The following is a 27,485-nucleotide window of genomic DNA, read 5'->3' on the forward strand; positions in this document are numbered from 1 at the left end:
GGAGAAAGAGGAGGAAGGGGGAGAAAGGGGAGGAAGAGGAGGAAGGGGAGGAAAGGAAAAAAGAGAGAAAGGGGAGGGGGGTGGAAGGAGAGGAAGTGGAGGAAGGGGAGAAAGGGGCAAAAGGGGGAGAAAGAAGAGAAAGGGGAGAAAGGGGAGGAAGGGGAGGAAAGAGAAAAGGGAGGAAGGTGGGAAGGGAAAAAGGGGAAGAAGGCAAGAAAGGGGAGAAAGAAGAAAAAGCGCAGAAAGTGGAGGAAGAAGAGGAAGGGGAGGAAGGGGAGAAAGGGGAGAAAAGGTAGAAAGGGGAAGAGAGGGAAAGGGGAGAAGAGGAGGAAGGTGAGGAAGAAAGGGAAGGGGAAAGAGGGGAGGAAGGTGAGAAGGGGGGAGGGGAGAAAGGGGAAGAAGGCAACAAAGGGGAGGAAGGAGGGAAAATGAGAAAGGGATGAAAGGGGAGGAAGGCAAGAAAGGAGAGAAAGGGGGGAAAAGGGGGAAAAAAGAGAGAAGGTGAGAGTGGAGAAAGGAGAGAAAGAAAAAAAAAGGGGAGGAAAGAGAGAAAAGGGAGGAAGGGTGAAGGGAGAAAGGGAAGAAAGAAGAGAAAGGAGATAAAAGGTAGGAAGAGGAGGTAGGGAAGGAAAGAGAAAAAGGGGAGAAAGAAGAGAAAGAGGAGAACGTGGAGGAAAGGGAGGAAAAAGCAAAAGGGGAGGAAGGGGAGAAAAGGGGAAAAAAAGGTAGAAAGGATGAAGAGAGAGAAAGGGGAGGCGAGAGAGAAAGGGGAGAAGAGGAGGAAGGGAAAGAAGAAAGGAAAGGGGAGAAAGGTGAGAAGGGGGAGGAGAGAAAGGGGAGAAAGTAGAGAAAGGGGAGAAAGGGGAGGAAGGCAACAAAGGGGAGGAAGAAGAGGAAGGGGGGAAGGGGAGAAAGGGATTAAGGGGACAAAGTGGAGGAAGGCAAGAAAGGAGAGAAAGGGGAGGAAGGGAAAAAAAAGAGAGAGGGTGAAAGGGGAGAGAGGTGAGAAAGGGGAGAGAGGGGAGAAAGGAGAGAAAAGGGAGGAAGAGGAAGTAGGGAAGGAAAGGGAAAAAGGGAGAAAGAAGAGAAAGAGGGGAACGTGGAGGGAAAAGAGAAAAGGGAGGAAGGGGAAGTGGGAGGAAGGGGAGGCGGGTATGAGGCGATGTGGCATGATTTTTGGCTTCACATTCTCAATCTGTAAATATCCCAACAACATAACAGTCGTGGGCTCCTCCTGTTGCTGTAATATCATCAAAGTTTGGTTAACAGTTTCATATGACTTAATTAAAATTAACATTATCTCCTGCATATATTACTTGGGAAATCATTATCTCCCAAGAATCATTAAATAACCATGAAACAATTTTAATTGAAATAATACATTCCCTAATTATTCTCTCCAGAATTAAAAGACAAAAAAATTTGCCCCAGAAGGATGGCTTTGATAATGCGCGGAAGACATTTACCAGTCAGTAATTAACTGTGGTGCAAGTAGATTGCCTCAGGGTAAGAAACTGATCAGGGTGACCTATAAATTCTGAATACCATAGACTTAGTTTTTATTTTGAATTGATCCTCCTGATAACTTTATTATTTATTTTCCATCAAGAACGTGAATTACAGCCCATGATTACATTTTTCCTAACAAGTAATGGGCTAAATTTTATCAAGGATTTCATACTTGCAAAGTAGAAAATCCTGAAATATGTATATTATTTATAATCTTGTACATAGGAGCAGTATTATAGCAGTTATATTCTTGTACATAGGGGCAGTATTATAGCAGTTATATTCTTGTACATAGGGGGGCAGTATTATAGTAGGTTTATTCTTGTACATAGGGGCAATATTATAGTAGTTATATTCTTGTACATAGGGGCAGTAGTATAGTAGTTATTTTCTTGTACATAGGGGCAGTATTATAGTAGCTATATTCTTGTACATAAGAGCAGTATTATAGTAGTTATATTCTTGTATATAGGAGCAGTATTATAGTAGTTATATTCTTGTTCATAGGAGCAGTATTATAGTAGTTATATTCTTGTACATAAGAGCAGTATTATAGTAGTTATATTCTTGTACATAAGAGCAGTATTATAGTAGTTATATTCTTGTATATAGGGCCAGTATTATAGTAGATATATTCTTGTACATAGTGGGCAGTATTATAGTAGTTATATTCTTGTATATAGGGCCAGTATTATAGTAGTTATATTCTTGTACATAGGGGGCAGTATTATAGTAGTTATATTCTTGTACATAGGGGCAGTATTATAGTACTTTTTTAACTCTCACATGTATGTTATCTGCCTTGTATCAAAAGATGTCAATGGGAAGTAAAATAAATGGAGCTATTCTAATCAAATATAGGAATATATAAAGAAATAAATTCCTATTAAGTTTATAAGCTGTAGGATTGGGATAGTGTCACAATATTCCCTGCAATTGTGCATTAGTTGTGATTATACACACAGAGGTTCCTTCTCTGGCGCAGTGTCGGTGAGGAGCCGCTCAATATTCCGGAATTCTCGCTGGAGCTGGCGTTTCCCTGGAGATCACTCAGCACCGAACAAATTATCCAATGCTCTGACACTTAATCAAAAAGAACGTCGATACGTGTGCAGCCGGTTGTTAGCACTTAAGACACAAAATGCAACCTTTTTACAGTTAAATACCTGCGACTACTTGACACCGGCCCCTTAGAGCCCCAAGACGGAGTAACAATAATTAAGTTTCAATTATACTGAATTATTAGAGCAATGGAAATCTCAGCCTGTAAGCAAATGGAATAAAATGGAGCTCCGGAGTCAAGGGTTAATCTTAACAAGTTGCCATGTTGGATTTGCCCTTACCTTTGATTCACAATCTTCAATGATTATATGGGATTCTTATCAATGCATTACACAGGGCAAAACACAGCTACATTATGGGTAATGTCTGTTTACATAGTTACTAGTAGTGATAATTGGATAATTGATAGTAATAGTATGGTATAATATAGTATAGAACAGTAAAGTCTTTTTAAAATCTTTTTGTCGTGGACGGTAGAGGTATGGGTGCTACAGCCTCATGGATTGCTAAAACTAAGGGACTGCTGTGTTCAGCTTAGTGGTTTTGCATTTTAATTTCCCTTCCTTTTTTTATCACATTGCATATATTATGCAGAAAAATAATCTATAATGGATTTGACTTCCAATTTTCATGCTTTTGCCTCTGCAGCTTTCCTTCACTACAGTACATTGCAAGCTGCTCGCTGCTATTCAGTGTCAATTATAAAAAAACATTCTTTTTTGGTTTCAATCCCTCCATTTTTGTGAAAGCAAATCTCAGCTCATATCTGAGCATAATAAAGTACAATAAAGCACCACTGGCTCTATATTGATTATTGATTCTCAATAAGCATTGGTGTGCAACTGCAGATACACAAGTGTACTGCATAAACCAAAACCACATGTTCAATAGAGTTTACAAAAAAGAAAAATGTTGGTCTCGTAAGTATGAAATGTGTATATATATATATAAAAAATACCACTGTGTTGTTTAAGTGTTCCCTTTATTTTTTTTCAGCAGCAGTGTATATATATATATATATATATATATATATACACTGCTGCTGAAAAAAAATAAAGGGAACACTTAAACAACACAGTGGTATTTTTTATATATATATATATATATATATATATATATATATACAGTTAGGTCCAGAAATATTTGGACAGTGACACAATTTTCGTGACTTGGGCTCTGCATGCCACCACATTGGATTTGAAATGAAACCTCTACAACAGAATTCAAGTGCAGATTGTAACGTTTAATTTGAAGGTTTGAACAAAAATATCTGATAGAAATTGTAGGAATTGTACACATTTCTTTACAAACACTCCACATTTTAGGAGGTCAACAGTAATTGGACAAATAAATCAAACCCCAAAAAAATATTTTTATTTTCAATATTTTGTTGCGAATCCTTTGGAGGCAATCACTGCCTTAAGTCTGGAACCCATGGACATCACCAAACGCTGGGTTTCCTCCTTCTTAATGCTTTTCCAGGCCTTTACAGCCGCAGCCTTCAGGTCTTGCTTGTTTGTGGGTCTTTCCGTCTTAAGTCTGGATTTGAGCAAGTGAAATGCATGCTCAATTGGGTTAAGATCTGGTGATTGACTTGGCCATTGCAGAATGTTCCACTTTTTTGCACTCATGAACTCCTGGGTAGCTTTGGCTGTATGCTTGGGGTCATTGTCCATCAGTACTATGAAGCGCCGTCCGATCAACTTTGCGGCATTTGGCTGAATCTGGGCTGAAAGTATATCCCGGTACACTTCAGAATTCATCCGGCTACTCTTGTCTGCTGTTATGTCATCAATAAACACAAGTGACCCAGTGCCATTGAAAGCCATGCATGTCCATGCCATCACGTTGCCTCCACCATGTTTTACAGAGGATGTGGTGTGCCTTGGATCATGTGCCGTTCCTTTTCTTCTCCAAACTTTTTTCTTCCCATCATTCTGGTACAGGTTGATCTTGGTCTCATCTGTCCATAGAATACTTTTACAGAACTGAGCTGGCTTCATGAGGTGTTTTTCAGCAAATTTAACTCTGGCCTGTCTATTTTTGGAATTGATGAATGGTTTGCATCTAGATGTGAACCCTTTGTATTTACTTTCATGGAGTCTTCTCTTTACTGTTGACTTAGAGACAGATACACCTACTTCACTGAGAGTGTTCTGGACTTCAGTTGATGTTGTGAACAGGTTCTTCTTCACCAAAGAAAGTATGCGGCGATCATCCACCACTGTGGTCATCCGTGGACGTCCAGGCCTTTTTGAGTTCCCAAGCTCACCAGTCAATTCCTTTTTTCTCAGAATGTACCCGACTGTGGATTTTGCTACTCCAAGCATGTCTGCTATCTCTCTGATGGATTTTTTCTTTTTTTTCAGCCTCAGGATGTTCTGCTTCACCTCAATTGAGAGTTCCTTAGACCGCATGTTGTCTGGTCACAGCAACAGCTTCCAAATGCAAAACCACACACCTGTAATCAACCCCAGACCTTTTAACTACTTCATTGGTTACAGGTTAACGAGGGAGACGCCTTCAGAGTTAATTGCAGCCCTTAGAGTCCCTTGTCCAATTACTTTTGGTCCCTTGAAAAAGAGGAGGCTATGCATTACAGAGCTATGATTCCTAAACCCTTTCTCCGATTTGGATGTGAAAACTCTCATATTGCAGCTGGGAGTGTGCACTTTCAGCCCATATTATATGTATAATTGTATTTCTGAACATGTTTTTGTAAACAGCTAAAATAACAAAACTTGTGTTACTGTCCAAATATTTCTGGACCTAACTGTATATATATATATATATATATATATATATATATATATATATATATGTATATGTATATATACACATATGTAAAAAATACCATATAGCTATATATATATATGCAAAATTTTCAGTTTTTCTGAATTTTCTCTTTATATTTTTGAGTAAAATGTAAATTGTTCCTTTATTCTATAAACTACTGACAACGTCTCCGAATTTCCAAGCATTAAATTTTGTATTTATTTTCTGAAAATGAGAAATGGTCAAAATAACAGAACAATGCACAAATAATGCAAAGAAAACAAGTTCATAATCATTTAGAAACAACAATACTAATAATGTTTTACCTCAGAAAAATTCAGAAATCAATATTTTGTGGAATAACCATGATGTTTAATCCCAGCTTTCATGTGTCTTGGCTGCTTTCCTCCAGTCTTCACACTGCTTTTGGGTGACCTTATGCCGCTCCTGGTGCAAAAATGTAAGCAGTTCTTCTTTGTTTGATGGCTTGTGACTATCCATCTTCCTCTTGATTACATTCCAGAGGTTTTCAATGGGGTTCAGGTCTGGAGATTTGGCTGGCCATGTCAGGGATTTGATGTGGTGATCCTTCATCCACACATTGATTGACCTAGGTGTGTGGCATGGCTCATTGTCCTTTTCATCTTTGCCCAACATCTGGTTGTCTAATGGTTAAACTGAGACCCGGAGAGGCGTACAACCACAGTGTCTTGCACCCACTGTGAAATTTAGTGGAGTGATGATCTGGGGATGCTTCAGCAAGGCTGGAATTGGGTAGATTAAACCTTGTGAAGGACGTATGAATGAAGCCGCATACAAGGTTATCCTGGATAAACAGTTGCTTCCTTCTGCTCAGGCAATGTTCCCCAACTCTGAGGACTGGTTTTTCCAGCAGGACATTCTTAGTATTGTTGTTTCTGAATGATTATGGACTTGTTTTCTTTGCATTATTTGTGCAGTGTTCTGTTATTTTCACCATTTCTCATTTTCAGAAAATAAATACAAAATTTATTTCTTGGAAAACTGGAGACGTTGTCAGTAGTTTATAGAAGAAAAGAAAAATTTACATTTTACTCAAAAATATAAAGAGAAAAATCTGAAAAACTGACAAATTTGCAGTGGTCTTTTAATTTTTGCCAGAGCTGTATATATATATATATATATATATATATATATATATATATATATATAGTGTAGATATGTATTAAATCTAATAAATAAAGCTGTGTGTATGTATGGCCGCTAAGGGAATCCGCACCTGCAATCACAAAATGTTTCACGGCTGCCTCATGTGACTCAGGGAACATCATAGACAATAGGCCACTTTACACGCTGCGATATCGCTAGCGTGCGTACCCGCCCCCGTCGGTTGTGCGTCACGGGCAAATCGCTGCCCATGGCGCACAACATCGTTAACATCCGTCACACGCACATACCTGCCTAGCGATGTCGCTGTGGCCGACGAATAGCCTCCGTTCTAAGGGGGCGGTTCGTTCGGCGTCACAGTGACGTCACTAAGCGGTCGTCCAATAGAAGGGAGGGGCGGAGATGAGCGGGACGAACATCCCGCCCACCTCCTTCCTTCCTCATTGGCGGCGGCCGCAGGTAAGGTGATGCTGCGGTGTCACACGTAGCGATGTGTGCTGCCGCAGGAACGTCGAACAACCTGCGTCCTGCAACAGCAATGATAATCGAGAATGGAACGACGCGTCAACGATCAACGATAAGGTAAGAAATTTTGATCGTTAACGGTCGTTCGTGCGTTTCACACGCAACGACGTCGCTAACGAGGCCGGATGTGCGTCACGAATTCCATGACCCCAACGACACCTTGTTAGTGATGTCATTGCGTGTAAAGCGGCCTTATGTTTTAAGGGGAAAATTTTACCCCGCGCTTTACAGTTATTCGCCTAAAAACCTGCTTAAATGAAAGTCAACGGAGCGGGGAACAGATCTGTTATTTTAGACTCCTATTATGGATTGAGAAAGAGACACACAGAGAGAGATACACACAGAAAGAGACACACAGACACACAAACAACCATGATACCAGCTCACCGCTCACAATATTAGAGGGACTGGATCACTTGATCCTGCACGGATGATCCCAGGTGAGGACGTCCACGATTCAGGAGGTAAAATATCCAGCAGATCACAGGCAAATTTAAAATTCAGTTAGCTTTATTTCTTACATTAAAAGTCCACATCGTGGAATCCAGCAGACAGGTACAAGGAATATAGACATAAGCATCATCCAACGCGTTTCGACATATCAAATAGTCATAAAGTCTTATTCACGGATCTATGAATAATACTTTATGACAATTTGATATGTCGAAACGCGTTGGATGATGCTTATGTCTATATTCCTTGTACCTGTCTGCTGGATTCCACGATGTGGACTTTTAATGTAAGAAATAAAGCTAATTGAATTTTAAATTTGCCTGTGATCTGCTGGATATTTTACACAGACACGCACACACCACCAGTGTCACACACAAACAGAGACACACACACACAGATACACACTTACACACTTACACACACGCATAAAGACACACACACACACACACACACAGAAAGAGACACACACTGAAAAACACACAGAGAAACTGTTTGGATGAGTTAGGCAATATATTGGCTGTTTTGAAAGTTAGCCTGGATCTTTATCAGGTGGCCTATAGCAACCAATCACAGCTCTGCATCTATTTTGTTACAGGTCATTAATAGGAGCTCTGGTTGGTTGCTATAGGCAACGAAGAACATTGTTAGTGTAAGAAGCTTATGTGTGAGGTAATATGATTTCGGTGGGAGAGGGAGAGTGGGAGAGAGGGTGAGTGGGAGAGAGTGGAAGAGAGGGAGAGTGGGAGAGAGAGAGAGATAGTGAGAGTGGGAGGGAGGGAGAGTGGGAGAGAGAGGGAGAGAGAGGAAGAGAGGGAGAGGGAGAGTGGGAGAGAGGGAAAGAGAGAAGGTGGGAGAGAGGGAGAGAGAGAAAGTGGGAGGGAGAGGGAGAGAGAGAGAGTGGGAGGGAGGGAGAGTGGAAGAAAGAGAGGGAGGGAGAGTGGGAGAGAGAGGAAGAGAGGAAGAGAGGGAGAGAGGGGGAGTGGGAGAGAGAGAGAGATAGTGAGAGTGGGAGGGAGGCAGAGTGGGAGAGAGAGGGAGAGAGAGAGAAATAGTGAGAGTGGGTGGGAGGGAGAGTGGGAGAGAGAGGGAGAGAGAGGAAGAGAGTGAGAGAGAGAAGGTGGGAGAGAGGGAGCGAGAGAGAGTGGGAGGGAGGGAGAGGGAGAGAGAGAGTGGGAGAGTGGGAGAAAGGGAGGGAGGGAGAGTGGGAGAGAGAGAGATAGTGAGAGTGGGAGGGAGGAGGAGTGGGAGAGAGAGAGGGAGAGAGGGAGAGTGGGAGAGAGAAAGAGAGAGAGAGAGGAAGAGAGTGAGAGTGGGAGAGAGAGAGAGAAGGTGGGAGAGAGGGAGAGAGAGGGAGAGAGACAGACTACAGCTAGTATTATAATATATTATATTTGGGTATGCAGAGGTTCTTTTTTATCATGTGACATCATATCAAATTGGATTTGAGCTCATTTCCGAATAGATTGGGGTAATTGGAAATTAAGATGACAGGAACCGCAGCTGTTGAGATTGATGTTGAAAAGCATTGAAGCAGCTTGTAATGTATTTTAAGACAATCAAAAACTAGTAGCAAAACAATTAAAACACTCTTCTATAAACCCAATTATATAATTGTATTTTGCAGAAAACACTCAAACTTTACTGACTGGTTAGCAAAAAAGAAGCTCAGCAAGAGCTACAGAGGTAAGGACGGCAGACAGTGGCTATACTCGTAGCTATGGGAAAAATCTTCCATTTTCAAGAAATTGATCTAGACTAACAGAACACAAGCAAACAAAATTGTACATAAGCGATAGAGAGGTGAGACAAATTGTTGTCCTGGCTCACCATGTGGATGTGTAATATTATGACAAAGATTTTGTCCTTCCTCATTTTAAAAACAAATCTCAAAAACAGTAAATTAACTTATTTTTTACAATGCTATTATAGTGTCACGGGGTGTAAGGGGAAACCAGGGGGCTGGGGCTGCTAGACTGGCCCTCAGGATAGCGGGGCCTTAGATATCCCTAATCCCAAAGACACCTCCAATAGTGAAGATGTCTCAACTGCTTTTGTTGCCTTGCTATTGGCAAGCCCTGATCTTATACCCCACTCTCCCACCCCAGGGGCAGCCGGGACAGGAGTGGTTGAACCCACAGATATAGACAAATGGGGAAACCAAAACTAACACAGTTAGCACACATGAAGATAGAAGACAATACATGATAAGGAGTAAATAAAGAGCAGGGAGGGACTATTTAGATGACGTGAAGATTTCTGCAGAACACCAAGGAGCACGCATTAAACCACCAGCAACTGGAACACAACATTACATGCACCGGTATAGCAAAAGCTATAGTCGTCATGGGAAAACAGGCTCCATCATCTTAAAAAGGCAGGGAGTGACTGTGATAGGTTTTCCACAACATGGGATTCAATATGTAATCAGCAGGCTAGCAGAAATTAACTCCTGCTAGTCTGACCACTAATGAGCACACAGCTGATTGACGCCCGAGCCTGTCTGTGCAACTCAGCAGCAACCAAGAAGGCATAGGGCATAGTGTGCAGTGTCATTCTGTTTGAAAATCTTCTTGGTTTACAGAATTTGAGACATTTCTAATAAACATGAACGAATAGATTCAAGGAAAATCAAAATCATTATGAATTTCTGCAAAAAAATAAAAAGTAAGATTCGTGAGAACCATATTTTTTTGCTTTTCAATTTGCTCGAATTAAGCAAAAAAGAGAATTTTGTTACTTACCGTAAATTCTTTTTCTTATAGTTCCGACATGGGAGACCCAGACCATGGGTGAATAGCTTCTGCCTCCGGAGGACACACAAAGTACTACACTAAAAGTGTAGCTCCTCCCTCCGAGCATATACACCCCCTGGATGACAAATCTAACCAGTGTAGTGCAAAAGCTGAAGGAGGACATCCACCCATAAGTAGAGATAGAGTAAAACCCGGAATAACCGGAACCTCTGTCTACAACAACAGCCGGTGAAAACACACGGAACAAGAACTGCCAACAGGCAACAGGGAGGGTGCTGGGTCTCCCATGTCGGAACTATAAGAAAAAGAATTTACGGTAAGTAACAAAATTCTCTTTTTCTTCATCGTTCCTTATGGGAGACCCAGACCATGGGACGTCTCAAAGCAGTCCATGGGTGGGAATAAACCAAACTGAGAAGTAGGCAAAACCTAACTTCACAAATGGGCGACAGCCGCCTGAAGGATGCGTCTGCCCAAGCTCGCATCTGCCGAAGCATGAGCATGCACTTGGTAGTGCTTCGAAAAGGTGTGCAGACTAGACCAAGTGGCAGCCTGACAAACCTGCTGAGCCGTAGCCTGGTGCCTGAAAGCCCAGGAGGCACCGACAGCTCTGGTCGAGTGCGCCTTAATCCCTGGCGGTGTGGGCACCTGAGAACATTGGTAGGCATCGGATATGGCCGACCTAATCCAACGAGCTAGGGTCGGTTTAGAAGCCGAGAGACCCTTGCGCTGACCCGTGGTTAGTACAAAAAGAGAGGTGCACCGCCTAAGAGCGGCGGTGCGTGACACATAGATCCGGAGCGCCCGCACCAAATCCAAAGTATGCAACGCTTTCTCAAAGCGATGCACAGGGGCCGGACAAAGGGAAGGCAATGAAATGTCCTGGTTAAGGTGGAAAGGAGACACCACCTTAGGGAGAAAGTCCGGAGTCGGACGGAGAACCACCTTGTCTTGGTGAAAAACCAAAAAGGGTGACTCCGAAGAGAGCGCAGCCAAGTCAGAGACTCTCCTGAGAGAAGTTATGGCCACCAGAAAGACCACTTTCTGTGAAAGTCGGAACAAAGGAACCTCCCTAAGAGGCTCAAAGGGGGGTTTCTGTAAGGCCGTGAGGACCAGATTAAGGTACCAGGGATCCAAAGGCCGCCGGTAAGGAGGAATGATGTGAGAAGCGCCCTGCATGAAGGTGCGCACCTGGGCCAGTCGGGCGATACGCCGCTGGAACAACACTGACAGAGCCGAGACCTGTCCCTTGAGGGAATTGAGGGATAGTCCTAGCTGCAGGCCGAACTGTAGAAAGGACAGGATGGTCGGCAAAGAAAACGGCCAAGGAGCATGGCCGGAAGAGCGACACCAGGACAGGAAAATCCTCCAAGTCCTGTGGTAAATCCTGGCCGAGGAAGACTTCCGAGCCTGAGTCATAGTGGAGATGACCTCGGAAGGAATGCCTGAAGCCGTCAGGATCCAGGACTCAAGAGCCACGCCGTCAATCTGAGAGCCGCAGAATTCTGGCGGAAAAACGGACCTTGAGAGAGAAGGTCTGGGCGGTCCGGGAGATGCCACGGCATTTCTACGGACAGACGGAGCAGGTCTGGGTACCAAGCTCGCCTGGGCCAGTCTGGAGCAATGATTATAACCCGACGGCCCTCCATTCTGATCTTGCGCAGGACTCTGGGCAAGAGAGCTAGAGGGGGAAACACGTAGACCAGACGGAACTGGGACCAATCTTGAACCAGCGCGTCCGCTGCCAAGGCCTGAGGATCGTGGGAGCGAGCCACGTAAACCGGGACCTTGTTGTTGTGCCGGGATGCCATTAGATCCACTTCCGGAGTGCCCCACTTGCGGCAGATTGACCGGAACACTGCCGGATGCAGGGCCCACTCGCCGCTGTCCACGGTTTGACGGCTGAGATAGTCTGCCTCCCAGTTTTCTACGCCTGGGATGTGGACTGCGGATATGGTGGACTTGGAGTCCTCCGTCCACTGAAGGATGCGTTGAACTTCCAACATCGCCAGGCGGCTGCGAGTCCCGCCCTGGTGATTGATGTAGGCAACTGCTGTCGCGTTGTCCGACTGGACTCGAATGTGCTTGCCCGCCAACAGATGGTGAAAGGCTACGAGAGCTAGAAGTACAGCCCTGATTTCCAGCACATTGATCGAGAGGGCTGATTCGGACGGAGTCCAAGTGCCCTGTGCTCGGTGGTGGAGAAATACTGCTCCTTAGCCGGAGAGACTGGCGTCCGTGGTGAGGATCACCCAGGACGGAGTCAGGAAGGAGCGTCCCTGAGACAGAGAGAGGGGCCGAAGCCACCACTGGAGAGAGCTCCTGGCTTGTGGCGACAGAGCCACTAGCCTGTGCAAGGAAGAGGTCCGCTTGTCCCAAAAGCGGAGAATGTCCAGCTGCAGAGGACGCAGATGGAACTGGGCAAAGGGAACCGCTTCCATTGACGCCACCATCTGACCCAGCACCTGCATGAGGTGCCTGATGGAATGACGGCAGGGCTTCAACAGAGAACGCACCGCCAGATGAAGGGACTGCTGTTTGACTAAGGGCAGCTTCACAAGTGCCGGCAGAGTCTCGAATTGCATCCCTACGTACGTAAGTTTCTGGGTCGGGGTCAGAGTGGACTTGGGCAGATTGACAAGCCACCCGAAATGAACAAGCGTGGCGAGAGTGAGCGAGACACTCCGCTGACAGTCTGCACTGGATGAGGCCTTGACTAGAAGGTCGTCCAGGTAAGGGATTACTGCCAACCCCTGGAGATGCAGAACCGCAACCACTGCTGCCATGACCTTGGTGAAAACACGAGGGGCCGTGGCTAACCCGAAGGGGAGAGCCACGAATTGGAAATGTTCCTCTCCGATTGCAAAACGTAGCCAACGCTGGTGTGAAACTGCAATTGGCACATGCAGATAGGCATCTCTGATGTCGATGGATGCTAGAAAATCTCCTTGGGTCATTGAGGCAATGACCGATCGCAGAGATTCCATGCGGAAGTGCCACACCTGAACATGCTTGTTGAGAAGCTTGAGATCCAGGATGGGCCGGAAGGAACCGTTCTTCTTGGGGACTAGGAAGAGGTTTGAGTAGAAACCTCTGAACCGTTCCCAGGCGGGAACCGGAACAATTACTCCGTTGGCCTGCAAGGATGCCACGGCCTGTGAGAAGGCGGCGGCTTTGGAGCAGGGGGGAGTGGACATAAAAAATCTGTTTGGCGGGCTGGAAGAAAATTCTATCCTGTAGCTGTGGGAGATGATATCCCGCACCCACTGATCGGAGACGTGTTGAAACCACACGTCGACAAAGTGGGAGAGCCTGCCACCGACCAAGGACGTTGCTGGCGCAGCCAGATAGTCAAGAGGAGGCTGCCTTAGTGGCAGCGGCTCCTCCGTTCTTCTGAGGACGCGGCTTCGCGCGCCAGCTGGGTTTTCGATCCTTGGCTGAGTTGGTGGACGAAGCTGAGGGCTTAGAGGATGACCAGTTAGAGGAACGAAAGGAACGAAACCTCGACTGGTTCCTGCCCTGGACAGGTTTCCTGGTTTTAGTTTGTGGCAAGGAAGTACTCTTCCCGCCAGTAGCTTCCTTAATAATTTCATCCAGTTGTTCACCGAACAGCCGGGACCCAGCAAAGGGGAGCCCAGCAAGATACTTCTTGGAAGAAGCGTCTGCTTTCCACTCTCGAAGCCACAGGATCCTGCGGATCGCGAGGGAATTAGCGGAAGCCACCGCCGTGCGGTGAGAAGCCTCCAGAATGGCAGACATGGCATAGGATGAAAAAGCCGAAGCCTGGGAAGTTAAGGCAACCATCTCGGGTATAGAGTCCCTGGCGAGGGAATGTATCTCCGCCAGAGAAGCAGAGACTGCCTTAAGAGCCCACACTGCTGCAAAGGACGGGGAGAACGAAGCTCCTGCCGCCTCATATACAGATTTGGCCAGAAGGTCAACCTGGCGGTCAGTGGGATCCTTAAGAGAGGTGCCATCGGCCACAGATACGACTGTCCGGGCTGAGATTCTAGACACCGGAGGATCTACCTTTGGTGACTGAGCCCACTCCTTGACCACCTCTGGTGGAAAAGGAAAACGGTCATCAGAACTACGCCTTGGAAAGCGTTTGTCAGGACAGGCCCTGGGCTTGGTCACAGTGGCCTGAAAACTGGAGTGGTTAAAAAACATACTCCTTGCTCTCTTAGGTGAGGTAAACTGATGTTTTTCTACCAGAGAGGCTTGTTCCTCAGACACTGGTGGATTGAGGTTCAGTACGGAGTTAATGGATGCAATCAAGCCACTAACATCCGCATCACCCTCAGATAAATCAATGGGGTACATAGAGGTAGCGTCTGAGCCCACAGTAAAAGTATCCTCCTCGCCCTGCAATTCAGCTTGTGAATCAGAGCCGTGGGACGAGGAAGGAGAAGAATCCCTGCGTCTCCGTTTAGGAGGACGGGGTCCTAAAACATGCTCTGTTAGCTCTGCAGAGCGAGACGGAGCAGCAGAGACACCCTGAGAAGGGGGCTGATGCATGGTCAGCAGAGTCCGGGACAACTGTCCCATGGAGTCGGCAAAGGACTGTGAGATAGCTTTAGAAAACGATGCTACCCAAGCCGGGGGTTCAGCCACCGGGGCCGGAGCAGCCGGAGGGACCCCTGAGGAGGCTCCAGGCTGAGGCACCACCATGTTAGAGCAGGCATCACAATGTGGATATGTGCTCGGTTCAGGCAGAATGAGCTGACATGCAGTGCATATAGAGTACAGCTTTGCAGCCTTGCTCCTAGTGACAGACATGCTGCTGAGGTGGAGGCTCTGCAGTAAAGAATACACTCCTTTAGAATGACTCCCTGAGAGTGTATAATAAAGCCCGCAACCAGAGGTTGTGGCTTACCAGACCGGTTTTTGTGTGCCCTCCGGATTCCCAGCTCGGACCCCCAGCAGATGCAGAAGCTGCAGCAGCCAGCGCCGATCAGTGAGTGAACGCTGATAAAATGGCGCTGGAGTGAGGAGGGGGGGCGGGGTTTAGCCCAAGAGCGGGAACCGGAGGGCCAAGGAGAGATACAGGGGAGGGAAACATCTCCTCAGAGAGGAGTGTCCTCCCCTCTGCTGAACGGCCGGTGGGCGGCGCCGCACTGTTCCCCTGCATGACTGACATGCAGGGGAACTGAAAACGAAACTAGGCCGCATCTGAAGTCGGGGCCTAGATTTTTCCATGCGGCCGACGAGCAGGCACCCTCGGCGCGGTTCTCAGGAAAAAAACAGAGAACCGGCCGGAAATTACAGCAAAGTGGCAAAACACACTCTCCCCACAATAAATGTACCCGGGACCCCTAAATAACGTCTCAATACTTAGCTTTTGAGACGCAGGGCCAGGTCCCTGGGGGGGGGTAAACGCTCCGTCCGGCAGGATCCTGACAGGGCTGCGGATGGAGGCCGGTCTCCTGCAAAGCAGTAAGGACCGTGATGGCTCCCACTTCAAGCCAGAGCCTCAGGGGATGGTGAAGGAGCGCGGCATGTGAAGGCTCCAGCCTTGTAAAGTCAACCTTAACAGCACCGCCGACACAGTGGGGTGAGAAGGGACATGCCGGGAGTCCAGATTGGACCCGCTTTTCTTCCAAATCTTTGAAATCAAAAATCTTAAAAATCAAAAATCAGAGAATGCATGTGTGTGTGTGACCTCCTGAACACAAAGCATTGAACTGGTTAGATTTGTCATCCAGGGGGTGTATATGCTCGGAGGGAGGAGCTACACTTTTAGTGTAGTACTTTGTGTATCCTCCGGAGGCAGAAGCTATACACCCATGGTCTGGGTCTCCCATAAGGAACGATGAAGAAATGGCGGCCTCCTGGTCACCACTTTGCTAGATCCTTGATAGGACTGGGAAGGGATTAAAAGAAAAAAAACCCCCCAACCTTATACTCCCCTCGTCCCTCACCCGCCCTGGCCCTACAGCTCGCAGCCCCGTCCTCCTCTGGCTCTCCTCCTCCCGCCGGTCTTCACTCTTCTGGTCCTGAATCCACAGGGGATCGGACGGGGGCTGCGGCACTAGGACAGATGAAGGGTGAGTACAATATTTTTTTATTTTTTGACCCCTTCGTTTATTATGCTCTGTTTTTGGAGAAACCTCAAAGCATAATAGACAATTTTTACCCAAAAATTTTAATCACTTAGAATAAATACAAAGCCGAACTTGAGTGAATTTGGCCAATCAAATTTTTGACATATTCGTTGATCGTTAGGATTGAACCCACTATAAACAGATGTACCTTATAGATAGAATAGCACCTACACACATTATAATGCACGTAGCCATGTATCTTTACATTTATAATTAGGGATGAGCAATTGTATTCGCACCATTCGGTATCCGACTGATAAAACAGCATCCGCTCCGATATTTTAATTTTTATTTCTGACTTCCTGGCGCCTGTTTTCCAGCCAATTAACACATCTAATGTTGCTTGCTCTCACAGTAACGCTGCAGCCATCTTTGTTGTGGTGTTACTGTGATTGGTTTAGCCACACAATGCCATCTACATACACGTTTGCGCAACTTCCGGGAATGATACATATATAGTCCCCGCTGCTCCGAGGGAGAGAGGGAGAGAGTGGGAGAGAGCAAGAGGGAGAGAAGAGAGAGAGGGAGAGAGTGGGAAAGAGAGAGAAAGGGGGAGAGAGAGTGAGTGAGAGAGAGGGAGAGAGAGAGGGAGAGAGTGGGAGAGAGTGTGAGAGAGAGAGAGGGAGAGAGTGGGAGAGAGTGGGAGAGAGAGAGAAAGGGGGAGAGAGAGTGAGTGAGTGAGAGAGAGGGAGAGAGTGGGAGAGAGTGTGAGAGAGAGAGAGGGAGAGAGTGGGAGAGGTAGAGAGTGGGAGAGAGTGTGAGAGAGAGAGAGAGAGGGAGAGAGTGGGAGAGAGAGAGAGTGAGTGAGAGAGAGGGAGAGAGTGGGAGAGAGCAAGAGGGAGAGAAGAGAGAGAGAGGGAGAGAGTGGGAGAGAGAGAGAAAGGGGGAGAGAGAGTGAGTGAGAGAGAGGGAGAGAGTGGGAGAGAGTGTGAGAGAGAGAGGGAGAGAGTGGGAGAGAGTGGGAGAGAGAGAGAAAGGGGGAGAGAGAGTGAGTGAGAGAGAGAGGGAGAGAGTGTGAGAGAGAGAGAGTGAGAGAGAGAGAAAGGGGGAGAGAGTGTGAGTGAGAGAGAGGGAGAGAGAGGGAGAGAGTGAGAGAGAGTGGGAGAGAGTGTGAGAGAGAGAGAGAGAGAGGGAGAGAGTGGGAGAGAGAGAGAAAGGGGGAGAGAGAGTGAGTGAGAGAGAGGGAGAGAGTGGGAGAGAGAGAGGGAGAGAGTGGGAGAGAGAGATGGAGAGAGTGGGAGAGGGGGAGAGTGGGAGAGAGAGAGAGAGAGTGGGAGAGTGAGAGAGAGAGAGGGAGAGAGTGGGAGAGAGAGAGGGAGAGAGTGGAAGAGAGTGTGAGAGAGAGAGAAAGGGGGAGAGAGAGTGAGTGAGAGAGAGAGAGGAAGAGAGTGGGAGAGAGAGAAAAAGGGGGAGAGAGAGTGAGAGAGAAAGAGAGAGGGAGAGAGTGGGGGAGGAGAGAGAGAGAGGGAGAGAGATGAGGGAGAGAGTGGGAGAGGGAGAGAGTGGGAGAGAGTGGGAGAGAGAGGGAGAGAGTGGGAGAGAGAGAGAGGGAGAGCGTAGGAGAGAGTGAGTGAAAGAGAGAGCGAGTGAAAGAGAGAGAGAGACTGCCTTTTCCCATCCATTTTGGCCTTTTCCTCAGTCACCATAGCTCGCCGTTAGGTCCAACGTGAAATTATTCGGGTTTCCCATAGACTTGCATAGCGCGTCGAATATTCGCGCATAGTCGAATAGCGGTGACCTATTCATCGGATATTCGCGAAGTCGGATATTTTGGTATTTGATCATCCCTATTTATAATACAACACGTCATGTCCAGCATCAAGGATTCTGATAACAATGTCATAATGGAAATAGTTCACAATCATGTAAGAGCCCTTCATTTTCCGTAGAACATACCTGTCCAGTCGCCCACCACTTTTATATGAACCGCAAACGTGGCTTTGGTGTCCGTAGGGCACTAAAATATTAAAAGATAGAGGTCAACAAGAAGATAAAACCTTAGAATTTACAATTTTTCATTGCTATATCTATTAGTTTTATATTACGCGTTGGTGGTTTTCGCTCAACTCCTTTTTACCAAAATGTTATGGAAGTTGGGTTTCATTTTTTCCAAATACCAAAATGCATTATAATTATTGAAATAGTGTAGCTCAGGGGTGTTCATAGAGGGGAGGGAACTAAAAGTATCACAATACACCCTAAAGCCACCTCCGCTGAGCTCTAAAACAAGCTATAAGAGATTTCCCTGGGGTGGTGTGGGTGGATCCCATGTCCAAACTCCTTGATCCTCACATGAAGTTATCCCCTCTCCCCCTTTCTCATATCCCTCTATTTCTAGCTTTGACATAAATCAAATAAAATAAAATAATGGAAGATAACTTTTTTTTTAATAAATTGTTTTAAACTTAAACTTAATTTTATCTTTTAGTCTCCAAAGACTCCTGGCCAACCCATAGGATCTTAACGATGGTGTCACTGGGCTCAATGGGGTGGTGGGGGTGGGGGGGTGGGTGACATAGTATCTTTCCTGTCTCACTACTTAGATACCATTTCACTGGTCAATATGGCATATAATAGGTTAAACTGCTGCAACAGAGGTAACACCAAGCGCAAGAGATACCAGCTGGTGACTGCTGTGTAAAGCAGCCAGCACCTTCAAGTACTTCCTATTTCTGCAGAATATATTGTGTGGATGTCTGGTTGGACACCATTGCAATCGTGTGGCCTGCTTCTGTCGCGGACGGAGGGGTTCTGGGAATGCCGCTCGCCTTGGGGATCGCTGGCGCTCGAGTCCAGTGCTTCTGCTCCTCGGTGGCTCGAGCACAGGGCCGGACCCGGGGACTCGAGCAGCGCCTCCTCGCCCACGAGTGAAAAGGGGAGGTTTGGTGGTGGGATGTCGGTTGTGACGCCCCCCACGGGGTTGTGGTGATGGTGGGCATCACCGCTGCTGTTGACGGGGGTTCCCGGGAGCGATGGCGGGGAGCAGCTGAGGTGTTGGCCCCTCCGTGGGTAGGGGCTGTTGGTCCCGGTTTGGGGTTTTTGGTGAGTAGGGGATAGGTGCAGGTGCCGATGCGGGGAGGCAGTGCGGAAGCGGGGCAGCGTTACGGTGCAGCGCTGTGCCGGATGGCACTGGTGTACTCACTCAGGTAGTCAATAACAGAGTCTCTGGTAAACCAAACGGCTGGATTGACGGGGCCCGCAGTCGGCTGCGGTGTCTTCACTCTCCCCGGACGGGTTGATGGTGGCTGTCTTTCCCTGCACCTGTGTGTAAGTGTTTGACCCCTATGGATTCCCACGGGTGGTCCGCTCCCCGGCTTGTACGTGTTGGGAAAGCCCGTTTTGACCGCAGGCGCTGACCCTTGGATCTCTGGCCGTTGGCGGTGGGTCTTATCCGGACGGGTTGGGCTGTTGCCTTCTGACGGGACTTGGTTGGGAATGAACCCCTGAGGTCCAGACTGCAATCAGAAAATTTGACCTTTACGGCGGCTTCCGAGCCTAGTTGGGGTCTGAGTACACTGCCTTGGTGCTTAGCTTCAATCCGCTCCCCGGTTCGGTACCGGCGGGCCACCGCCCGACCCCGGTCCTACGGTTCCGCAGACTTCCACTAACGCCTGCAGACGGCCACCACCATCTGCCGACCTTGCTGATGGTGCCTGGGCTCCTACCCAGACACACACAGTCTCCACTTCCACTCCTCAACTCCAACTTCACCTTCTACTCCGACAAAACTGACTTTTTCCCACCTCCAGGCCTGTGAACTCCTCGGTGGGTGGGGCCAACCACCTGGCTCCGCCCCACCTGGTGTGGACATCAGACCCTGGAGGGAGGCAACAAGGGTTTTTGTTTGACGGGTGTTCCTGACCAGGGGAGGGGGTGTGTGTGCATGTGATGTTATTCTGTGACCCCTGGGGTCCAGGGCGTCCCACTTCCAATGGTGATAAGCGGGGTTTACACGCTACGAGATCGCTACAGCGATCTCGTTGGCGTCACGGATTTTGTGACGCACATCCGGCCGCTGTAGCGATCTCGTTGTGTGTGACTCCTAGGAGCGATTTTGATCGTTGCAAAAACGTTCAAAATCGCTCCTCATTGACATGGGGGTCCATTCTCAAATATCGCTGCTGTCGCGTGGGCGAAGTTGATCCTCGTCCCTGCGGCAGCACACATCACTACGTGTGACGCCGCAGGAACGAGGAACCTCTCCTTACCTGCCACACGCCAGCAATGAGGAAGGAAGGAGGTGGGCGGGATGTTCGTCCCGCTCATCTCCGCCCCTGCGCTTTGATTGGCCGGCCGCTTAGTGATGTCGCGGTGACGTCGCTGTGATGCCGAATGTCCCTCCCCCTTGAGGGAGGGATTGTTCGGCAGTCACAGCGACGCTGCCGACCAGGTAAATGCGTGTGACGCTGCCGTAGCGATAATGTTCGTTGCGGCAGCGATCACCAAATATCGGCATAATGATAGGGGCGGGTGCTATCATGCTCGCCATCGCTAGCATCGGCTAGCGATGTCGCAGCGTGTAAAGCCCGCTTTACACCACTGCGCTAATGGACAGATGCTTATGGCAGACTTGGGGGGGCCTTTTTCAAACCATTGCTACCTTCTAGCACCCAGTCATTGAAAGGTACCAATGGGTACCTAATGATGATTGAGCACTACACTATCATACTCGCCAAGACTTTCAGGAAAAATGCTCGAGTCCCCCATTGACTTCCATTATACTTGGGTACTTAAGTCACCCTCATCCAAGCATCCAACTGCTCGTTATGAGTACCAAGCACACAAGCATGGTAGTGCTCACTCATCACTAGTTACGAGTACTGAGCACCTGAGCATGGTAGTGCTCACTCATCACTAGTTACGAGTACTGAGCACCTGAGCATGGTAGTGCTCATGTCGCGGGCGGGGAGGATGACGCTGCGCTCACCACGCTCGGGTCCGGCTCGGGGTTGCTTCGCTTGCTGCTCGGTGGCTCGAGCGGTGGGCCAGATCCGGGGACTCGAGCGGCGCTCCTCGCCCGTGAGTGAAAAGGGGAATGGTTTTGGGGATTTTTTGTCCGTGACGCCACCCATGGTTGTGGTGAGGTTGTGACACCACCGCTGCTCTGGACGGGGATCCCGGGAGCGATGACAGGGAGCAGCTTAGATGTTGTTTTCCCCTCCATGGGTAGGGGGGTTGGTTGTTCCGGGGCCCAGTGAGGGAGGAGATGGCAGGTGGGTTACGGGACCTGGTGAGGTGCAGGGTCGCGGGGGCAGCGCGGTGCCGCACGGCACAGTGGTACTCACTCAGCCAATGATGAATGCAAAGTCTCCGGTAAAACAAACGGCTGGATGGACGGGTCCCACAGACGGCTGCGGTGGTTTTCCTCCTGGTAGGTTGGCGGTGACTGCCTTTCCCTGCACCTGTTTTATGTTCTCGGTTCTGATGGCTTCCCACCGGTAACCCGCTCCCCAGCTTGGATGGATGCTGAGGGAGCCCCTTTTGCCCGCAGGCTCTGGCCCTGGGAACTGTAGCCTTGGCGGTGACTGTATTTCCCTTCACGGTTTGAGCGGTTGCCTTCAATCGGGTCTTGGCTGCTGGGAAACCCCGGAGGTTCCCTTCGCAAACGGATTTGACCGGTTTTACGGCGACTCCAAGCCTGGTCGGGGTCCTTAGGCCTTGCCGAATGGTTCTGGCTTCTCTTCGCTCCCCGATCCGGTACCGGCGGGCCACCGCCCGTCCCCGGTCCTTACGGTTCACGTCAATCAGCCTCTCCTGCAGACAGTCACCACCGTCTGCCAACCTTGCTGTATGTGCCCGGGCCACGTACCCGGACACGGTCAGTCTGCTCCTCTCCACACAACTCCACTCCACTGACTGCTCTCTCCTCCTTTTCCCGCCTCCAGGACTGTGTACTCCTCGGTGGGTGGGGCCAACCGCCTGGCTCCACCCCCTGCTGTGGACATCAGCCCCTGGAGGGAGGCAACAAGGATTTTTGTCTGACTTTGGTGTGCCTAGCCGGGGTGTGGGGTGTGTTGTTGCAGTACCTGTGATGTCCTGGCTTGTCCAGGGCGCCACACTCACTCATCACTAGTTACGAGTACTGAGCACCTGAGCATGGTAGTGCCCACTCATCACTAGTTACGAGTACTGAGCACCTGAGCATGGTAGTGCTCACTCATCACTAGTTACCAGTACTGAGCACCTGAGCATGGTAGTACTCACTCATCACTAGTTACCAGGACAGCGCACCTGAGCATGGTAGTGCTTGCTCATCACTAATTACGACTACTGAGCACCCGAGCATGGTAGTGCTCGCTTATCACTAGTTACAAGTACTGAGCACCTGAGCATGGTAGTGCTCACTCATCACTAGTTACCAGTACTGAGCACCCGAGCATGGTAGTGCGCGCTCATCACTAGTTACGAGTACTGAGCACTTGAGCATGGTAGTGCTCACTCATCACTAGTTACCAGTACTGAGCACCTGAGCATGGTAGTGCTCACTCATCACTAGTTACCAGTACTGAGCACCCGAGCATGGTAGTGCTCACTCATCACTAGTTACATGTACCGAGCACCCGAGCATGGTAGTGCCCGCTCATCACTAGTTACAAGTACTGAGCACCCAGGTATGGTAGTGCTCGCTCATCACTAGTTACGAGTACCGAGCATGGTAGTGCTCGCTCATCACTAGTTACAAGTACTGAGCACCTGAGCATGGTAGTGCTCACTCATCACTAGTTATGTGTCGCCCGTGGATCAGGGGTACTCAGATCCGGGCCACGGGGTCACTTCTGTGGGTATCATGGTGGCGTGACCCGGTCTGTGATCCCAGGCTCCACAGTAAAAGGGGATTTGGTAAGGGAGATTGTCCGTGACGCCACCCACGGTTGTGGTGAGTTTGGAACACCACCGCTGCTCTGGACGGGGATCCCGAGAGTGATGGTATGGAGCAGCTAGATGTTAGTTCTCCCCTCCGTGGGTAGGGGGTTGGTTGTCCCGGGGCCCGGTGAGGTAGGTGGATGGGTAGCAGGGGGGTTACGGGGCCTGGTGAGGAGCAGGGTCGTGGGGGCAGCGCGGTGCCGCACGGCACGGTGGTACTCACTCAGCCGGTAATGATGATGACACAGTTCTCAGTAAAACACACGGCTGGATGGACGGGTCCCACAGACGGCTGCGGTTGTTGTTTCTCCCCTGACCTAGTTTGGTGGTGTAAGTCCTTTCTTTCACCTCCGTGCACACTCCTTCTGCGTTCCGGCTTCCAGCTGGCTCCCCAGCCCCGGCTACCTACGGTTCCACCAACTGTCTCCCCGGCTCCCTGCAGACGGCCACTACCGTATGCCTGACTTTCTGCACGAGGGCCCTAGGCTCCAACCTAGGCCCTAGTCTGCGTCTGCCTTTCTGCAGACCTCCTGTCTCTTCCTCTCCTAGGACTTGACTCGGCTCGTTTCCTGCCTCAGGCCAGCCAAACTCCTGGGTGGGCGTCTCCATCTCCTGACTCCGCCCACCTGGAGTGTCTGTCTGAGCCCGAGGAAGAAAGCAGGTCACTTTGGGGATGTCTGCTGTGAACTGCTGGGGGTGGGTGTGTGTGTGTGTTGTGATCTGTGGCCCCTGGCTTGTCCAGGGCACCACAGTTTCCAGTACTGAGCACCCGAGCATGGTAGTGCTCGTTCATTACTAGTTACGAGTACTGAGCACCCGAGCATGGCAGTGCTCTTCATCACTAGTTACAAGTACAGAGCACCTGAGCATGGTAGTGCCCGCTCATCACTAGTAACGAATACTGAGCACCTGAGAATGGTAGTGCCCGCTCATCACTAGTTACGAGTACTGAGCACCCGAGCATGGTAGTGCTCGCTCATCGCTAGTCCTCTTACGTCTCTATGACTGCAAGCCAGCGGCTTCTGGGAGGAAAAAAGTAGATTTCTTCCCAGATGTTCTTCTCTCACTACAGTGGCCAGGCACCTTCATAACATTATTAACCTGCAGATGAAGAGGACCTGCAGGGAAACTAAACACACATGTTGCCATATCTAATATATAAAGCTGAGTGTGTGTATGTGTGTGTGTGTGTGTGTGTGTGTATGTGTGTGTGTGTGTGTATGTGTGTGTGTGTGTGTGTGTATGTGTGTGTGTCGCCCCCACGTCAGCAGCCGGGCTGCTCGGATCCGGATCTCCGGTGGCTCGATGGGAGTCCAGAACCGGGGGTCGAGCGGCTACTCGAATTAAGGGGGTATTTACAGGGGATGGTGTATTTACAGTTCGTGACACCACCCGTGGTGTATGGTAAGGTGGAATGCCACCGCTGCAGCTGGGGAGTACCCGGTGGCGATTGAGTGGGCAGCCAGGTGTTTAACACCTCCATGGATAGAGGGGATGCCCCGGGACTCGGTGATGGCGACAGGGATGTGCCGTTGGGACGGTAAGGGGGTCGTTTGTGTACTCACTCAGTCCAATAACGCTGACACCGACAACTTAGTAAACCAAAGTTCTGGACACCGCTGCCGCTGGGAGGGAACACGTTTGGGTCCCGTTTCTGCTGTCTCCGCGGTGTTGGATGTTGATCTCCCCGAGGTCAACCATCTTTACCTATTTACTTCATGCAGCATTTGCTCGGACCTGTCCCGCCCACAGCCATGACTCAGTCATGGGTACGGGATTGAAATAGACCAGGTGAGTGCTGCTAAGAGCAGTTCTACTATTCATATGTGAGGCCGTATGGCACATTTTATAAAAATATTTTAGTGTAGGACTGCCTCAAATGAGATTTGCCGTGACGTGGCGAGGCAGCTCAAGAAATTGCAATTTTTTGCCAAAAATCTCAACATTTTTATAAGTACAGTTTGGAATTTTTAGTGCTGAAGTGCACATTTAGTGCTGGCTTTTTGTTTTTCTTCATCTTTACCTATGTAGTTTTCTACCTTTGCATTGCTCCCACTAGCCAGTTTCCTACTCCACACTGATAAGGGGCAAATACCCCGAAACAGCTGTCTGTGGATGGATACCATGTTTGGTATAGGTGGTTTCCTTGACTGGAGACTGCCCTTCCCGTGGTTGTCCCTTCCCGGTGAAAGACATGGCTAGTTTTCCTGCCAGCGTTGAGAAACATGTGATGGTGTCTCCGCGGCATTCTTGTTTTTCGGTGATGGTACAAGACCGCCGGCTGTCCTCCACAACAATGCCGTGCCCCTTGTCACGATCCCCTGTGATCGGGGGTCCAGCTCCTACCAGGCCCAGACCAACGTCTGCTACCTAGTACCTCCAAGGAGCCCAGCTCCTGACCTCCTCTCTCCTTCATCTCCAACACTACACTGGCCTACTCCTGATACTCCTGACCTCCCCTTAACCAACCCCCCAAGTGGGTGACCCTATTCCACTCAGGCCGTCCACTGGTGTGTCTGGTGGGTGTGATGCAGAGTGTTCCTAGGATTTGATTAGCTGGTTTTGGCAACACCATAGTTAGGGACCCATAACCAAGGAGGAGGTGGATATTGCACAGAAGGGCAGATTGCACAATACCCTGTGACAACCTGATAGGTCAGGGCATCACATGTGTGTGTATGTATGTACTGTATGTCCCCTAAAGGAATTTGCACCGTCGCATTTACAATCACAAAATTTTGCACAGACACCCTATGTGACTCAGGGAACATCATAGACTATATTTTGACAGGAAAATTTAACCCCACACTTTACAGTTACACTCCAAAAATCCTGTCTCCATTAAAGTAAATGGAGATAGGAGCTACAGCTTATTAATAGCAGCTGTGATTGGTTGCTATAGGAACAAAAATAAATTGTTAGTATAAGAAGCTTATGTGTGAGGTACCGTAATAAGATGTCGGTGGGGAATCGGATAGAGAGAGACAGAAAGAGACAGACATAGGCACAGACAGAAACTGACAGACAGGGAGAGAGACAGACAGACAGACATACAGGGAAAGAGATAGACAGAGGGGGAAAAGAGACAGAGGGCGAAAGAGACAGACAGGGAAAGAGATAGACAGACAGAGGCGGAAAGAGACAGAGGCAGAAAGAGACAGAGGGGAAAAATGACAGAGGGGGAAAGAGACAGAGGGGAAAAGAGACAGACTGGGAAAGAGACAGAGACAGAGGGGAAAAGAGACAGAGGAGGAAAAGAGACAGAGGGGGAAAGAGACAGAGGCGGAAAAGAGACAGATGTGGAAAAAAGACAGAGGTGGAAAGAGACAGAGGCAGAAAGAGACAGAGGGGAAAAATGACAGAGGGGGAAAGAGACAGAGGGGAAAAGAGACAGACTGGGAAAGAGACAGAGACAGAGGGGAAAAGAGACAGAGGAGGAAAAGAGACAGAGGGGGAAAGAGACAGAGGCGGAAAAGAGACAGATGTGGAAAAAAGACAGAGGTGGAAAGAGACAGAGGCAGAAAGAGACAGAGGGGAAAAATGACAGAGGGGGAAAGAGACAGAGGGGAAAAGAGACAGACTGGGAAAGAGACAGAGACAGAGGGGAAAAGAGACAGAGGAGGAAAAGAGACAGAGGGGGAAAGAGACAGAGGGGGAAAGAGATAGAGGGGGAAAGAGATAGAGGGGGAAAGAGTCAGAGGGGGAAAGAGACAGAGGGGGAAAGAGACAGAGGGGGAAAGAGACAGAGGGGGAAAGAGACAGAGGGGAAAGAGATAGAGGGGGAAAGAGACAGAGGGGGAAAGAGACAGAGGGGGAAAGAGACAGAGGGGGAAAGAGACAGAGGGGAAAGAAACAGAGGGGAAAGAGACAGAGGGGAAAAAGACAGAGGGGAAAGAGACAGACAGACACAGAGATAGAGAGACAGAGAGATTGTTACAGAGAGAGACAGAGAGCTATACACACAGACAGACAGACAGACATGGATAGAGACTGACACACAGACAGAAAGAGATAGGCACACAGACACAGACAGTCAGACTGGGAGAGAGACAAAGAGACAATTACTATCCCAGGTAACGCTGGGTACTACAGCTAGTGACATGATAAGAGTACCGCGGATTTACACTTGTGTGATTTACCATTTATTTTCTTTTAGGTCTCTTTTACACGTCCGTGAAAATCACGCACGTGTTTCACGGACGTGTCAAAGATGCGTATTGCCCTCGGTGAGCTGTGTGTATGGCACACGTGTGTTCTCCGTGTGTTATCCGTGATAGCACATGGAGAATGGGAA

At 48.7% G+C, this 27,485-nt stretch overlaps 1 protein-coding gene across 1 annotated transcript in view; it reads right to left on the reverse strand.

Annotated features, from left to right (window-relative positions):
- NOX4 (NADPH oxidase 4) overlaps positions 1–27,485 on the reverse strand; it is a 369,265-nt gene that overhangs the window by 107,539 nt on the left and 234,241 nt on the right. The window contains exon 12 of the mRNA XM_075334714.1: positions 18,224–18,284. Coding sequence (XP_075190829.1) covers positions 18,224–18,284 — 61 coding nt within the window. The remainder of the gene's footprint in view (positions 1–18,223; positions 18,285–27,485) is intronic.

Source organism: Anomaloglossus baeobatrachus, chromosome 2 (genome assembly GCF_048569485.1).
Source record: "Anomaloglossus baeobatrachus isolate aAnoBae1 chromosome 2, aAnoBae1.hap1, whole genome shotgun sequence".
NCBI lineage: Eukaryota > Metazoa > Chordata > Amphibia > Anura > Aromobatidae > Anomaloglossus > Anomaloglossus baeobatrachus.